This window comes from Amblyomma americanum, chromosome 9, assembly GCF_052857255.1.
Source record: "Amblyomma americanum isolate KBUSLIRL-KWMA chromosome 9, ASM5285725v1, whole genome shotgun sequence".
NCBI classification, from domain to species: Eukaryota; Metazoa; Arthropoda; class Arachnida; order Ixodida; family Ixodidae; genus Amblyomma; species Amblyomma americanum.
The window spans coordinates 117,984,332-118,001,831 of NC_135505.1; the positions used below are offsets into that span (position 1 = coordinate 117,984,332).

General features: G+C 43.7%; 1 protein-coding gene across 2 annotated transcripts; it reads left to right on the forward strand.

Moving 5' to 3' along the window:
- The first annotated feature begins 496 nt into the window (after positions 1-496).
- On the forward strand, positions 497-16,322 carry BORCS5 (BLOC-1 related complex subunit 5). Of its 2 annotated transcripts, none has more exons than XM_077637041.1 (5): positions 497-698; positions 775-925; positions 4,373-4,452; positions 8,088-8,276; positions 15,626-16,322. In XM_077637041.1, the coding sequence occupies exons 2-5, from the start codon at positions 778-780 to the stop codon at positions 15,839-15,841; spliced, it is 633 nt and encodes a 210-aa protein (XP_077493167.1). In that variant the 5' UTR covers positions 497-698; positions 775-777; the 3' UTR covers positions 15,842-16,322. The 2 variants fall into 2 exon arrangements, with proteins under 2 accessions (XP_077493167.1, XP_077493166.1); XM_077637040.1 differs by having other exon boundaries at positions 509-698; positions 4,274-4,452.
- The last annotated feature ends 1,178 nt before the right edge of the window (positions 16,323-17,500 follow it).

Consider the following 17,500-nt stretch of genomic DNA (forward strand, 5'->3'; position numbering starts at 1 on the left):
ATAATACGCAGTAGCATTGTCAATGGCAATGCAATTATGATTAATGTATTTATCCCTCTGCAAATTCTATAAGGAGGAGGCCGCAGTGCAACATGAGCCCCCCTCGAACAAAATTTCTGGCTACGCCACTGAAAGCTGATGATTATGCTTTGTGTTACGATTAGCTGCGCAATCGCTGTAGGATTGTCGTTCAAATGCATTCTAATGGGACGACGGTTATGCTGACAACGCACTTTTTACTCTTGTGAGGAAAAAAAAAATGCCACTGCACGCAAACAGTTAGAATGGTAGATTTTAGAAAGAGCATATTTTCCTTTCCTTCTCTGGACTTGTTTTTCTGAAGACGTTTTCCTTCAGAAGATTTTGTATCACTTTGAAGTGATCTTATCATACGCATAAGTTCCCCAGCTACAAACAAAATCAGGCATGCACTCAACGACACACACGAAAAGTCGTTCGTAGACCGTGATCAGCGGGGTCGCGTCACTCGTCTAGTAACAATGACTATAAACATGGCAGCGCCCATCATTTGCGCTACTCTACCTGCTCTTCGGTATCACTGGTGATGCATTCTGCATTTTCTTCGACATTTTATGTCATTCACCGCGAAAGTTAGTGCAGTAAAGCGTAATAGGTAACACTTGAATCTTCAAATCAACTGAGAAGCATTGTTTCATCGCTTAAACGCGATACAGGCGGTAAGTGTGTGCACATCACCGCCTGACAAAAGCCTGTCAAGTTTCTTCGTTGTTTACGGTACCGTTGTTGGTGCAGAAGATGGGCCTGGAACAAAGCAGTCACTCGAGCGGCGGTTCCCTGAAAGTTGGAAAAGCCCGTCACACTAAGGCATCATCACCTCGCCCATCGATCAGTTCGGATTCTGACGTCCCGTATGTGTCGTCAACCGTCAACAACCCGATCGGAGGTACGCTGCCTTGAAACTTGTCTTGCGATAGTGCCCGACGTTACGACACGTCGCTATAAACACAATGGGCGCAAAACGTTGATGGCAGACTGTGGTTTAACAGTGACCTCTTGTGCCTAGAATTGTTCTTGCTGGTTAAGTATCAGCTGATTACATGAACATATCCTAAAACGGGAAGTTCGCACTGCACGTCACTCCGCTTCCGCTATATGGACTTTGTTTTCCTCTCATTACTGCCCGTAACGACCCTATACGCCGTTATAGTGCAGAACTTTTTAGTTATTTACTCTAACGTACTCTTGCCATTGATGAGCGCGACGTAGAGAACTCCCTGACCCAGTTCTTACCGCATCGGGTACATTGAAAGCAATGAAATCGTGTACATAGGGGAAATTCAGTGAGAAGTTTGTCACAAAACTCGCCAGCACCACTCGAGCAAAATGTGCTTAACGTGGACCGCTATTTTAGCGGCTCGTATTCAGTGTGGTAGCGTCATATCCATCGTGTATGTTAATGCAGCTTGCTGTCATGACAGATTTGCTGCTGTTAACTATGTAGCTACCCAGTCCCTACTTTCCTTCCCTTCCTTTGCCCAGTTCCTTTTCCTCTAGCTTTGTCGTTTCGCCTTTCTAAATACTCCAACTGGCATTTGTGTTGCCTGGTACATCTTATATTGCTGCTAGACCTTGCAGAAGCACAGTGTGACTATTCTAAGTTCCTATAAACTTCTAAATTTAGTTTAAATTTAAATTGGGCCCTCTGCCTCCTGCACTGAGGTGTCTGCAGATGGCAGAGAACATGAGCTTCGACACCACAGCTAGGTTGGACCCACTCGAGTATGCACTAGACCATGCATGGCTTGTTGTACCTCCACTTGTTTTGCCCTCCTTACTTTAATCCTTTCCTTTAATTCTTTCCTCACAGTGCAGTTGGAGCGTCTGCACAGATTGAGGCAGTTACTGCTTCATTTCTTCTCTTGTAATGCCCTTTACATAGCTTGCACTGACGTCAGTGAAAGGAATCACGAGATATGCTTCCGCCATGCTTATGAACCACCGTGTCCGACAGTTTGCATGCTGCATCGTTTCAGTATAGTTGTGCACACAATATTTGGTCACTGCAAGCACAGCAGTAGTCGCGGAAGGAAACTTTTGACGAATGCAAACTTTTGTAGTGAGAGCTGCACTTTGCTACCAGTCGAGCATTTCGCCGTGGTCCGGAGAGGCCAGTTGTGCGCATGCGTGGCGTCCAGAGAGGAGCAGCAGCTGCGCCACCGCCGTGTGTGACGTCACGTGGAAGAGCGGTTGTGTGCATGCGCGGAAACCAGAGAGGAGTAGCTGGCCGGCCTTCGCCGCTAGGGCCGCACATGACACACGTGGATGCCACGTGATAGCTATGCGCATAACTGCGCATGCACAACTGTGTGTAGAAAATGCGGAGGTGACACGGCAGCCGTATCACAGTCGTTTCGCTTGGGTGACGAGAAGGACAGTCTGGCTGCTGTTCAGTGGTGGTATCGACAGGAGAAGATCAATTTCTCGCTATGTATAACCACTGCAATTTTTTTCTTTCCGTGGAATATCCTGGAAGACCAATGCGAGTGAACAAAGGCATGCGGAGCATGCGACGATAGAGCTTGCGTGTCGCGCTTACTAAACATGCCAACTTCCACTACGAGAACTGCAGCCTTCGAGTGTGGCACGAGATAAATCCTCAATTTCAACTGTCAACAGTGTGATCATGGTGAAAAGGGGAAAGTGTCGCCGATTAACCTAATTTTTGCATTGAAATGGTGCCCACCTAGCTCGAGGAACCAAATCCTGACTGTGCTCCGTCGCTTCTTCTTTGGTACAATGCCGAACATGAAGATTCCGCATGACACCAGCATGCAGTGAGAAACAACACAGCGGAGGGTGGCGATCTGAGGTCCAGAAACCGCATGCCGAGGCCAACACTGTGCTTACACCGATCGAGCCATGGGCCTGTCTTCTCCATGCCACCGCATCTCGCCACAGAAATCAGCGTTTCTGTGAACTGTACTTTAGCATTCAGAAAGCAAAAAAAAAGGAATTCACATTTACATTAACACCTCCAGATAAGTTCACCCAGCTCAAAGAGCTCAAAAGTATTAAGGTTTTGCACTGGCACCTCAAAATAGGAGCACTTGGTCTTTCTCGAGCTGCTTTGCTGGCAAGCTCTCACCCACGCAATAAACAGGAAATTTTTGGTTATAGCAATTTGCATGCATTCATTTCAGGGTCTTGAAGTAGCTGATAATGTTACTGTGTAATGTCCAGGAACATTTAGCCCTCGCTCTTCGCTGCTCCCAGTGCATCTATGGGGGCGATGCTCTCGTCTTGACAAACCTTTTCATACCGAATGCGCACTGACGTGATCCGCACTCGGAAGAGGAGGCATTTGCACGCAAAAAGCACAAGACACCCTGTTTATCCGCTTCTCGAAACGTGCTCGGCAGCCAGTTGGTTCGTAAACATGGCCCCCATAGTAGCAGTTCTGCTGACATGACACCATGTGGAAGCTATGTATTGCATGCAGCATTGAGCATTACATGTTTAGTGTGCTATTATTGGCACCTATCGGCTTGGCATTCACTTCATAGCTTCATGCTTCTTCTTTAGAGATAAAGCTTAATTTCTCTTCTAGGCCAAAAAAGTGATCAGAAAATTAAAGAAAGAAAGAAAAGGAGGAAAATAGTACTAAGTGGCTATCTGCTCATCCTCTTTCTTTGTAGTCTGCTTGTTCTGGTCTTTTAATTGTGCCATCTTATGCTTCCTTAATAAATGTGCTGCTGGGCGGCAATACCCCTTTTCAGTATTTTGCATTTGTGTTGGTGTCAGATCAGCATGGTCTTCCGTTCTAGTGGCTGAGTTCATGCCTCAAAATCACTAGCAGTGTGGAAACATTGCTGAAGTCCCGTCACGGGCAGAACGTTGGAAGCACTAGCAGCTGAATGATAGCATGTACTACTCAGCTACAAATGCTGCTAAATATGTACTTTAACAGCTTCTGTCATATTTACCACCATTTGGATTTTTGGGAACACCTTATGGCTAGCCTGACCTGATGCTAATGCTTTTGCCATTTCACAGTGCCAGTAATTCAAAATTCTTTAAAGATTTTAAGGTTGCTTCACTGGGCATATGTTAACTATCACCATCTCTACATCTTCATTTCAAGCTTTCCTTTACTTCTATCTGTAACCTATACTCGTAACACTTGATTTCACTGTACTAACCACCTCTGCTTGCTCTTTCTTCTCCTTATGCTTCACTCATTTCTTCTTCACCTGGCAACATTGGTAACCGCATGCTCGGTGCCCACTGAAAGAGTCCCCAAAGCTGGGCAGCAAGAGTCCGGCGCATCTCTTGCGAAACTCTCCACGCCCTTCACCGAAACCGCGCCCTCACTCCTATGCTGGCACTTCAGGTCACAGCATTGTGGTCGTCAAGGAGGGAAGCGTGGACTTGCAGACACCAGAGAACGACGAAGACCTGATTAAGCTGCAGGTAAGAAAGCACAGTTTCCTGAGTGCTGCCTTGTCAAATTCAGCACAATGCGATTTGCTTGAGTAGTAGACAAAGCAGTGCAAAAAATAATTCTATCCAGTCTGAAGAGCAGTTCACAAGAAAATTTCATCTAATTTTTGTCATTTCAAAAATTTTATCGCTCTTCTACATTGAGATTCCCAATTAAGCCATTTCTCACTTACCGTGGCAAATCTGCACTAACCGTACCCCACGAGAGTGAAAAATCTGGAAACAACAAAATACTTGATTTTTGAGATGAATGCTTAAAAGGTCCAGTATTTGATTACTCAGCAGTCAAACATTTATATCAATCATGCAGTAACAGAGTAGTCCTCTGAAATAGAAGCCCGCTAGTTTTTCCTAGTTGAAGAATAAACAGACACTGAAGTAAATTCTATCCAATTTTTAGTTTGTTGTAAAAATCAATTCTATGCTTATTTTGACTGCACTGATGTTTGCCCAGCAACAAAATATGGGTTTATCAGTGAGAAAATTGGATTTAGAAATGGAACATTTTTTCCCCGCCATTCACATTTGCCAGGCACATTCGTTTAACTTAGTCAGCGGGAGGCCTTGTGTGTCTCGAATGACAGTGTCCCTGTCTGCGAAATGATATGCAGAGTAGACCCAGGCCACTGAAGGAAGCCATTAATGCTGTTGCATCATACCCTTAGGGTAGAGCTTAAATGTCCCCCAAATTTTTCTTGTGTGACAGCAGAAAAATGAAAATGATGTCAACTGCTTCAATGTGATTCATTAGCGCTGCTATTAAATCTGATGTCTGATGGAGGCATTAGTAGCACCTTATTTTGGCTAGCTGTCTGCAAATGATTTGATAAAGCAGGATCAAAAATCTTTGCTGATGTTTTTTTTTTTTTTCAGTACTAATAATAATTTCTTGTTGCATACTGTGATGGGAACTAGTTAGTGAGGAAATGGAGAAACCCAGGCACTCTTTATCAGATATGGCCACTTGTAAACATTACTTGTTTGTGCACTTCACAGGAAAATTTAGCCTCCTTCATGTTGCAAATGGCATGCTTTTTTATGTCAGCGGGCAAATTCAGTAAATGATATTTCTTAAAGCAGTAAGTTTGGTAGCATGTTGTCTGTTTTTCTTGCAGACAGATTTTGCCGCAAGTAATAATATAATTCGCCTTCTTTTAGCTGTGTTCCTAGCAGGATGTGCATCTTCGAAACAAAAATTGATATCATGATTCCTCGAGTATCTGTTTGACAATTCCTGGTATTTCGATGTTACAAACTCCAACCAATGTGAGGCTTTGTGCACAAATTTGAACATGCTGTTAGAAGAGTAGCAATTGGTGCCTTGCGTTGTAAAACCATTCGATTTTTTTGACGCCTGGATATACTATTTAGGCAGAAAAATACTTCTCTTCAAATTTAAATAATGAACAGTGCCCACAGTGGTTAAAGCTAGCAAAATCTTTAATAGCAAGACTTCAGATGTCCCTGTAGGGATGCCTGCAGTACAGCCCAATTTACTCAAGTTCTAGGTCAGTGCTGTGACGACCCCACATACTGCACTGGTCCACACGACGGGTAAAGAGACACTGCTAGACTCAATTGGAACAAAACAAATATATTTAAGAATTACATATTAATGAGTGCATGATGCAGAGGCTGGGTGCCCAAGCTTACATGCCACTGCATTGGCGCCGGAGTCTTCGTCAGAAGGGAATGGAAGGACTGTGGAGTTGACCTTGTTCGTTCGCAGAGGTTCAGCTTCTCCCTGATGGCTTGAGCACAGCGTACTGTCAGAGTGGTTCTCAATCTTTTTAATCTCGGAGAAAATTCCTGTGGCTTTCGAAGGGCACTGAAGAACCCTATGCGTCTTGCTTCTATACATTCGTGGCTAACTTGGATGCACATAAGTGTATGCAGGCACAGAGCTCCGAAAATGCCCGAATTCAGTTCATAATTATTGCATATATAGTGAAATTTTCTGCAACGAGCAGTTGTAGAATGGTCGCTCCCAAAATTAAGTGGATGAATTTGAGGGTTGAAACGTGCATCAATTCAGGTGGTCAGGGAACCCCAAGAGCAATGCAAGAAACTACAGGGCTTCCCGAGCCCTGTTTGAAAACCCCTGCCCTAGGTAATGGTGGCTCAGTGGCTGTGGTGGCCTGGTGCGGATCACAAGGTTGTGGAATCGGACCCCAATCGCAGTGGCCTTTTTTTCAGTGGAGGTGGAATTTGAAAATGCCCACGTGCTGTGCAATGTCAGTGTGTGTTGAAGAACCTCAGGTGGACAAAAGTAATCTAAAGCCCTCGACAATGGCATTCCTCATTGCTTATGTGCAGCTTTGGGTCATTAAACCCCATACACAAACCAACCTAGGTCTAGCTTGGCTTAACTGTATCTCTTAGACAACATCTCCGGCAGACCTGCCCTGGAGAAATAAGCCCCACGCATGTTATTCTTTTTTTTTTCTGGCCGCCGCAGTGGCTCACTGGTTATGGCACTCTGCTGCTGACCCGAAAGATGTGGGTTCGATCCTGGCCACGGCGGTCGAATTTCGATGAAGGCGAAATTCTAGTGGCCGGTGTACTGTGCAATGTCAGTGCACGCTAAAGAACTCCAGGTGGTTGAAATTTCCGGAGCCCTTCACTACGACGTCCCTCATAGCCTGAGTCGCTTTGAGACGTTAAACCTCATAAACCAAACGAAACGAAACCTTTTTTTTTCTGTGCACTTTCCTTTCGGTTCTGTTCTGTATGCCCAGTCCTGCTTAATTAATTCAGCTCTCAGCTGCATTACTGGGCTGTCACCGTGCAAACAGCCGATTTTCTTTTCCATTTCTTCTCCAATGCCGGTGTTGTTCCTGTTAGCTATCATTGTCAGCAGACTTCTTCAATGTGGAAATTCACTGGACAATTGTATTTTGCTTATTCATTTGCTTTGCTTTGGCGGCCATAGGTTTACTTCTTCAAATGGCTTGTGTAGCAAGGCTTCTCCTACTGACATTTAAGTTACATAGCTTGATACAGTAAATGACTGCTCTAAATGCATTCATCGAGATGTTGTTAAGTGCCATGAATGTGCATTTCAGTTTTTTTGTTCACTGCTGAGAAGAGTTTACTATCTTATCATATTTCAGTTTATTTCGTGCTGGTTAACCACCCATGTTCTTTCGACAAGCTCACATGATATTCAAAAAGTGCCTCATTCAAGCAACATGTCGATTAAGTGCATGTGCTAGATTGGTAAAATTAATTTTGTTTTGGTCTTAAAATGTTTGGGCAACATTAAAATTTAGTAACTAAATATGCAATGCAAAATTTTTGCTGGGAGTTCAACAGTTAAATTTCTGCTTCCCTTTGCAGAGCTGGAGGGTTTCTTAAGTAGCCATCAATGCTTGTTGCAAGAAGCTTGACTAAACAGTGAATGTTATTTTTACCATGGTGGCGTGGTTTTGCAAACAGTCTTTTCTGCACCTGCCAGTTTTCCTCATATGCTATTCCCCTCGTGGCAAGGATGGCAGATGTGTATTGTTCCATCATCACATATGTAGCAGCCAGCCCAAGAAAGTGTTTTTTTTTAATCGCTCATTTGCATTTGGTTCTTTTTTTCTTGTTTTTCCGCCTATCAGGCCATACCACAGTTCTGGCCTATCTTGAAAGGGAGCTTGCACAGCCCAATCATATGTGACTCTGACGTGGGGGAGAGGCTGGACCACCGCGCTGTCAATCGACTGGCCTCCCGTTACCAGGAACACCTGAGGCAGTGTGCCGAAGTCGTCAGCACTGAGCAGAATGCTTTGGCCGCACGAATTCGTGAGGTATGTTCATGCCATGTGCACAGATCAACTAAGGATGAAAGAAGTCAGCATAAATGGAACGGGCTGTTTCGTCACTTTGGCAGTCACTTTAGAAGCGGTGTTTATGTTGTAGCATATGGTGGTCCACTGATCAGATGTGCAGCGATCGGCCTTTCTCTTTCCCTACCATGGGAATAACGGCCTTATTTTGCGGGTTTTTGTTAAGTTCTGTTGGTCCAAGAACTGTGAGGATTAAAATTTAATGCAGTGCATCAGTAATAAGCCAGGTAAAGACACTTGTTAATAATATGAGCTTTGTTAAAGTGTTTCATGTCTTGTTGCATTTTATATGCGAAATCATGGGATTTAGATAAAGTTTGTACAAAACTCACAAAGATATGTTTATATCCAGAAAGAAAAGTATTTTAAAGAAAGTTTGGAAGATACTAAATGTCTGCCTATCTAATATGAAACACTTCTGAAAAATCTAATCAAATCGAATTTTAAGCTCATACAGTTTTTTGGTTAGAAAACAATCACTTTAGGCTCAATAGTCGGGCATCCTGTTGTGCCAAACAGTCGGGTTAACCCTTCGCAGTGCAGGCAGTATCAAAACCTGCCCAAATGGTATGGAAATGACATAAATAACATTGGTAACACCAATAATCATTTTAAAACTTCTGCTGAGTCAAACAAAACAGGCCCAATTAAGAACCTAACCAAGGCACTGCCATGAATGTGCTGGGCTGGTTCCTCAGGTCCTCTCTGCCTTCTGAACTGAAGTCATATGATGGGGCAACATCCTCAGAGTCACTACTACCTAGATCATCGACAAAATCGACCATGGATATAACTGAATTTCTAGATTTGCTGACCTTCAGGGTGGAAGCAGCCATTCTCAACCTCATTTTGATGTTATCACAAGTGGTTCCATAATCGCAGCCACGTGAAAAAAACACAAACTAAAGAGAAAATATACTTTACTTTTATAGCATAAAGGCAAATGGCACAGCAGGTTCAAGAATGGGGCTGCAGCGTTTAAAATTGGCGTTAGCATCCACCATTGGTGGGCTAATGATGGTCAGTGATGCGGTGGGGAAATAGTTCATGCTGATGCATTTTATGGTGCAAGAGCATGGTGGCCAAAGAGTGCCATGGCACAAGGTGTTTTCGATTACTCAAGATGGGATGAAAGACCAGTTTCCCAAGCATTTCACCCCAGTGAAGCCAAGCACTAGGCCAGGGGAAAGCTTATACCCATTGTATTACCAATAGGTACCAAGCAGCACTGGGGATCGAACCCCGCACCTCCTGCATGCAAGCAGGAAAAGAGTTAATCACATGTGATGAATTATTAGCCAGAGAAGAATCGAACCCCGCACCTCCTGCATGCAAGCAGGAAAAGAGTTAATCACATGTGATGAACCATTAGCCAGAGAAACATCAACAGAATGCTCACAGAGTGCATTTTTTCACCAGATAGATAACCACCAAATGAGTTCAAAGCAACTTTACCGAGCACTTTTATTATTGACTGAGACCTGTACTAAACTCCATATTGTGTAGGGACACTTGAAAAGTATGGGTGCATTAAATACTGAGCCTTCTTTCTTTCTCTGAATTTGCCTCAATCGTTGAGCATTTTCTGGACTAGGACGTCATAATCTGGCAGAGGGAAACTGATTCCCAGCTCACGACGAGATCCAAAGTGATAAATGATTGTTGTCACGAAAAAGTGGCTGGATGCATGGATGTGATCATGAAGTCTTCTCAACTAGGGCAAATCCAATAAGTGCTGCAGGACTCAGACATATTTACTTCTTGTGCTTCCAGTCAAATCAAGAATGCACTGACACTATGGCAGACAGCCTTATCCTGCACCTTTTAGTTTCTGCATTATGGCAGCATTGTGATGAATGAAGGTGGGAGGAAAGCACTGTAAGAATGAAAACGACTTGTTATGTTTTGATTTTCCTGGGTTGGTTACTGTCCTGTACACTTTGTGTGCCATGTAGGCCGGAGACATTTGGCTCACACTGCCGAAGCTGCATGGTCTTTCAAGCACTTGCATGGAGTGCCAGTGATAAAAGCTGCTCCTGTGTTGTATGGATTAGGATTTCTCTTTCACATGTAGTTTGTTAGAGGCTTGTCTGAAGGCCTCCAATTTCCTCTTTTCTAAGCTGGCCTATGTGTTTACTAGCATGTGTGCCAGCGTGTGTGGGTGGGGAAGTTATTCCTCTCCTTGGCCTTGCTGGCATGCTGAAAGGTAGAACAAAGCCGCCACAGTGGCTCTGTGGTTATACTGCTTGGCTGCTGTCCCAAAAGATTCAGGTTCGGTCCTGGCCGCAGCAGTCGCATTTTGGTGGAGGCGAAATGCTAGAAACCTGTGTACTGTGCGATGTCAGTGCACATGAGAGAAACTTAGGTGATCAAAATTATTCGTAGCCCTCCACCGCAGCATCCCTTATAGCAGCCCGAGTTCATTAAATCCTCAAAAACAAAAACCGAAGGTAGAGCACACTTGGAATATCACATCTAGTGGCTCTTCAGCTGCATGGCTGTTAATTTTCTGACGGTTGCATGGCTTGTATGCTGCATTCTTTCTGCCTGGTGGCGTTTAGAATCGTGATGCTGCAGTTGGCGCACTGATGCCATAAGAACGGCAAGCAAAGGTTTAAAGAACTGTGGAAAAGGTGCCTGCAGCATTCTAGACCAATGCCTCCAAGCAGCCTGCCTGGATATCACCTGAGACGTTACAATTTAGACAATCTATCTTATGCGAGAAGCAAAGCTTGTCTGCATGCCTGATTTTGATCTTTCTGGACAACAGGCTTTTTTTTTCTTTCCGAGAAACATTGTAAGCAGTAGGATGCAGGACACTGTCGAAGAGGAAGCAAAGAGGCTTGACTTCACCGTTGTATGCATCCTCTTGGCTTGCTTTCTGAGGGTTTCACGCTGTTGTGCAAGCAAGGTACATTTGACCGAATGCGTAAGTTCTTGAGGAGTTAAGATTGTCACCAACAAACGTAGCGGGAAGCACAGCTGTTTACACACAGAGAGCACAGGGAAGGATGAACGACGGGGCACTGCTGAAGTACTGACCTGTCAGGATGCCAGTGGTGGGCGTCATAGCTTGCACAGGCCTTGTCAGTGGCTCAAACTCGGGTTGCAGGCCTCGCAGGCAATGACTCACTTTGTGGATGGGTGTGGCGTCCGTGCGTTGGGAAAGAGCATCAAGGGTATTGTCGGGGCCAGCGTACATGGGATGGTACCCAGCATGGCTCCACCAAATGTAATTGACAAAAGTAGGAGGAAGCGCGAAGCACAGCTGTTTACTGGGGCGAGGCTCACTGAACAGCTGCGCTCATTTGAGACAAAAAAGACGCTCGGCCATGTGCTAGGAGACAAAGTTCAGCCGCCATGTGGCACCGGCAGAGTGTGAGCACTGTGGCAGCATTGCATTTTGAGGTACTCACAAGTCAAAAGTAGCAGCTTTACAATAACCCTTGAGAGGATAGTTTGTAATAATTGTATACACTTCCTATTTCACTTGCCTATTTGACAAAAACATGGAGGCTAATAAAAAGGGTTAGAATTACATTGCAAATGACTTGGCAAGCTTTAAAATGAAAAATGATAGGAAACATGCAATGATCAGAGTGTGTTAGGAAACAAATGCGTGCTAATGGTATCCTGGCTCAGATCAAGAAAACAAAATGGACAAGGGCAGGGCATGTAGTGCAGAGGGAATTAAACCGAAGGTCACCTTTTGTAACCATGCAGATTCCTAAGGAAGGCAAGCTAGCTAGGGGTGGCAGAAACATATGTGCATGGGCGAGGTTAGAAAGTCCGTGGGGATAAAGTTGCTGTGGCTGGCATGGTGCAGGGCTGATTGGAGGTCAGTAGAGGAGGCCTTTGTCATGCAGTGTACCATCAGCGTCAAATGAAACGCGAACAAATGAACTAAAGTGCTAGCATAAAGAAACACAAATAATTGCGGCTGGAGAGGAAAAACTGGTGTGTCATATTAACCCTTCCAGAGAGCGGTCTTTCCGTCCGCTATGCGAATAGCAACCGTTCTTGTGTGCTGCTTTGCTTGTGCAACATCTTCTAGTTTTGAAGTTCACGTTAAAATTCTTTTGTTCACGTTTCATTTGACGCTGATAGTACATAACTCGACCCATAATGCTAATGAATGGTGTTGAATGCTTATTGTGTGACCTGAGCCGCATTATTTGCTGTGGAACCTGACAAGTGCATAATGGAGAACTTAGACATGCATGCTCAACTTTTCTGAAGTGTTTCTTCAGTTTTAATATTTTGACTGCCCGTCCTGGCCTATGTAAGTAGCAATTGTTAGGGATGTAGGCAACTATCGAATGCACGTCTGGTCAGCTCAAGTTGAATTTTCTTTTTCCGTTTGCTGCATTTGTGACATTGTTTTTTGGATAATGCTCAGTGCAGAAATTTTTGCTTGTCCTCATTTTTTTTATTAAAGTACTCTGTATTGCTTGAGTGATATGGCCAGTCATGGCGAGCTGTGCAATACCTGCACTTATGCCTCCAGCTCCCTACCAGTGCAAAAAAAAGTTTAGGCAAAGAAATGGCAGCTTTGAAAAGAGATGGGTTGTTTCTTGTTGCAAAATGAAACAACAAATTTCTGAGAAAAAAAATATTCAATCATGGATTGTGCAAATAATTAACCTTACCTTTAGATTATTATGGTTTTAAAAGAAATAAAGGGCTGATTATTATGGTTATAAAAGAAATAATTGGCTTAATGTAGTAAGCTTAGTCTCAGTGAAAGGCTAGCTATGACAAAAGTTAGGTTAATACAAGAGGTGTGCAAGTCTAAAATCTTTAGAGCAGAGCTCATAGGTGCCCATCCCTGGCTTGCATATTATTGTCGTTGTCAGCATAACCAACAGAGCTACGGCAAAGTGAAAAGCACAGTGAACCGGCAGAGCTATAGCAAAGCGAAGAACATGGCAAATGTGTAAGTAGGGCAATAACAAAGGGAGGGGGAGAATGAAAGGCACAGGAGGGGAAAGTGGAGGGGGAGGGTACAGTGGGAGCAGACAAAAGGAATCGCACTTAGTTTGCGCCGGCTGTTGTATAATGACTTCCTAAAAGCGGTTACAGAAAGCCATCATGCTTACAATATGCACCACAACCACCTGCGCATAACCAACTCTGGTGAATGCGGTAGCTGGCAGATACTTCCCATAACCCCTTCGTTTCAGTCGTTTCAGGTGGCACACTTGGGATAGTTTGTAAAAAACGGTGCGTTGCCTTGCTTAAGTGAAGCGTTTCCTTGCACAGACGTTGTGGGCCCTTTAATTTTCGTGCAGGTACGTTGCTGATTATGTTCGAATCAGCATAAGATTTTCCACAAAACTGCTTGTTACACTTTGAGTCAGTCATGAATCGGCAGTTGAATCGTCAACCGGCACGTAGTGAGCGTCTCAGGGGGCAGTTTGTGAAATTCATGTCGTTTACCATGGGAACGGGCGCGCGCTACTCTGAATGTGCGTCTCATGGCCCGCTCTAAATGAAGACACGTCCTTTGTGGCTTCAGCATTCCTTTTTAAAGCAATGAGACCAGCAGATTGCAACGTGTTCTCGCAAGGAGCAGCAAACGTGGGAGAGGGCGCCGCATCTGGGCAAGGGTTGCACCATGCCATTCTACACCGCGGGGAAGCATTTGCTCAGTGCGATAGTTTAGAGGCCTTGTGCTACAAAGCAGCAATACTTCACAATGTACTCATAAGCTTCATCTATGTTTTGTGCCTCAATATATCTCAAAGGCAAGCTATGCTCAAATTTAGCATGAGGTAGCACCATAATTCTCGGTCAAGTTTTCGTTGCGAATAACGAAAAAAAGGTTGCAAATCAATTATTTTCAAATTTCAAATATCAGTACAGCTAGTTCTAACTAAACACAAACACTTTTCCACAAAACTCAAGCATAATAAGACACAGATGCTGCAAGCAATTTTTGTGTCCAGTATCTGTTTCTATACATGTAAGGTCTCCCAGGCACTAAATAAGGGAAAGGGGAATCATGCACTAACAGCAGTAACAAACTTATTTTGTAGACTGATACCTTTGTTTGCAGTTCTTCGGATAATATATAGATTCTGTGCAAAAATATTGCTGACGGTTTAGGATTTGCTAGGCACGAAATATTGTCCGAAAGCAGGTTTTTGCTGGTGGACATCAATGCCATGTACCTGAAAGCACGACTGAAAGCACATTTTCTTTCCTTTCGTGACTTGGGCACAGATGGAAGTTGATGAAGACGACGACGTGCAATGCACAGTTCGAGAGTGTGTTGCAGTTTAACACGTGGCATGATCGGCTCCGACAATAGCATAGTGATCTCTTGCAGTTGCCGGTGAAGCTGATTTGTTAGCGTGGCCGCGGGTTCGAAACCCGGTTGTGTGGTATTCATTTTATTTATCCAGGTTGACCAAGGTCACCCTGATTCAAAGTCTCAGTTATTTTTCACCATTTTTCGCATCATGTGAATAACTTCAGAGGTTTCACTTTACACTGGCATTTTCCAGGTTAGGAGGCCAATAATGCTTTTCCTCTAAAAAGTCTAATAGTATTGCAGTTTGACTTAATGCTTGCATGACAAAGGAACTTGCTCAGTGCTGTCATGAAGCATTGTTAGATGGCCAGACACCTCGTTATTGGAAGACTGATGCCAGTCAAGAGTTGCAAGGCATGAGGCACTCCTGCTTTCCACGCTTACTCGTAGTGCCTGAAGACAGAATGCCAGTTGTAGATTGCCGCCCAAAATGCAGCATTTGTAATGACACGTAGCCCACTTAGCCCTCACGTATAAGTTTCACCGGACTGCAAGCCCCACGATAGACACATTCATGTGCAGAAGAAAACACCACCAAGCGATAGTTAAAAGCTTATGAAATGAATATGTAAGAAAAAAAAATAATTTCATCATTGTCTTTTCACACATCCTCAAGTAGCTGTATCGAGCCTAATGCATAGTTAATGAACCGTGCAGAGCACCTATACATCTTAAGCAATTCGTTCTGTATGCAAAGAAATTAAGTTTATTCGCTAAGGTTGCGTTTCATAAACTTATGACGGCAGATATGCATTAGCTTTCCTGCTGTTTTACTCTGATCTTTCTGCAAGTGTGCTTTTGCTCTAAGTGTGCTCTTGCTCCATGTGTTTCTTGCTTCCAAGTGTGCTCTTTGTCTAAGTTCAGTTTCCAGCCAACTAAAGCTTTTCATTAGTCTAGTCTTGGCGTAGCAAGTGTTACGTTGACTATATCATTGTGTTATTAAACGACTCACCAATTACCATCATAACATGACAAAACTATTTATTCATTGCAGGTCGACTATGCAGTGTCTACCCTCAACACAATGATGACGGAACGACAAAAGAAGTTTGGCAAGTATGTGGAGCAGCTGCTGAAGGTGCACGAACTGTCGAACCTACTCCAGACCACGGAAAGCCTGTTGGCAAAGACCGTGGAACAGTTGGACCAACTCAACCGTCAGCTGCCACCAGAAGAGCAGCTGGAGCCGTTTGTCATGGTTACAGGATGATCGGTAGTGTTGTGGAGTCATTGTGATGAATCAGAGTTGAGGACTGAAGTGGCATGGTATCTGTTTGGCTGAGGCCAGCTGAGACAGCAAACTATTTTCACAGTTATTCTAAGCACCACTTCAATAAAAGTATCGTAACTTTTCCCACCTTGTCAAGGGAATGTGCTTTGATTGTTTATTGCTGGTCAAACATAGTGTTTGAACATAATGCTGATATTTCCGAGATACTTACCTTAACCTGACTTAATTACTCAAAACTGAATCCGAATAGAGATGGGCAGGTATATGTCGCTGGCTGTGGAAGTTTCTAGTCATCTCTTTAATGTTTTGAACACTTATAGCAAGAAGTCGTTGTGATAAGCCAGAGTTGAGGACTGAGGCAAGTGGTTTCAAATGTAGCGGCTGAGCTTAGCTACAGCTGCTAACTATTTGTATTCTTAGTTTAAACACTGCTTAAATAAAGATGTTGCTATTATTGCTACTTTACCCTGTTAATCTACTTTGAGCGTCAATTAAAGCACGAATACAACTAAGATGGGAACAGCAAAATGAGACCACCTTGGTTCATGAAGACTGAATACTAGAGCAATTGATTTTAACTTCAGTGGTGTAAAGACTGCTTTTTAGAAACGTTAATAAACTTCCTGTATTTCTTCTTCAGCAGCTAATACTTCCTTGTTTTTGTTTTATACTTTGATTTTTTATTGTTTCTCAGACTAATCCACCTTAATCCATTTTCTAGGATGAGCCGGCTTCCAGAATATTTGGGGTCCTTTTGGAAGATTTTAAAATTTGGCAGTGCCCTAAGATTGGTCCACTGATGGTCATGCTGTCTTGATACCGTCATGACTCTTTCAACCGCATTCACAGACTGAGGGGAGTCCTCATACTACTACTGGCACAGTGTTGCAGTGAGTAAGCAATGTGCTGCTGCCCCGTCAAGTGGCAGTTTCAAACACAGCCACCAGTGGAGCTTGTGAGACCCAGATTTCTCTTACAGAGCTCCTGTAAGTCTCGTGCACAGTGTCATGGCAGGTAGGTCAGGTAGGTGGCAATTGCATTGAATTTATTTGAATTTAATTTCATTGGCATATGCCATGAGACACAGGTAGCTCACAATCCGGTGAGAAGGCTGCCGCATGCCATGATGGCCATGGCGCGTTACCTCTCTTGACCAATCATGAATTTTTTCTGCCACCTGTTACGGCTTTGCTCGCAATCCAGTGGACAGGTTGTGATGACGCCAAAAAATGACGTGACCACACTCAACCGCTATGCTGCTAAAAGCAGTCACTAATAACTAATTGTGAAGAGATATTCATAGCAAAAAACTAGATAATGGCACAGGCTGGCAGTGGCGGGTGGGGAGGTTCTGCATAGTAATTAAAAAAAGAGGAAAACAGGCAAGACAGCTGTCCTAGTTATGTAATGATGTTACAGTACGAATAGAAAATATATATATATGTAATAGTAAGTGCGGAGAAACATAAAATACTTTATCTTGTTTTACGATTGCTAAGCACAGTTTTTCAGGTGGATACTACTGCCACATACTTGAAAGCGCACTTGAGGTGTCCACTGACCCAGGGAGCCAGTTATGCGCATCAACCTTTCCATCATCAGTCCCAATTTACCTAATATACTCCGGTGGCTTATGCT

Bases quoted from the DNA above. Each gene is read 5' to 3' on its own strand.
- BORCS5 (XM_077637040.1), top strand. From the start codon at position 778: ATGGGCCTGGAACAAAGCAGTCACTCGAGCGGCGGTTCCCTGAAAGTT. The intron at 926-4,273 runs GTACGCTGCCTT...GCCCACTGAAAG, and splicing joins CGTCAACAACCCGATCGGAG to AGTCCCCAAAGCTGGGCAGC. The intron at 4,453-8,087 runs GTAAGAAAGCAC...TCCGCCTATCAG, and splicing joins AAGACCTGATTAAGCTGCAG to GCCATACCACAGTTCTGGCC.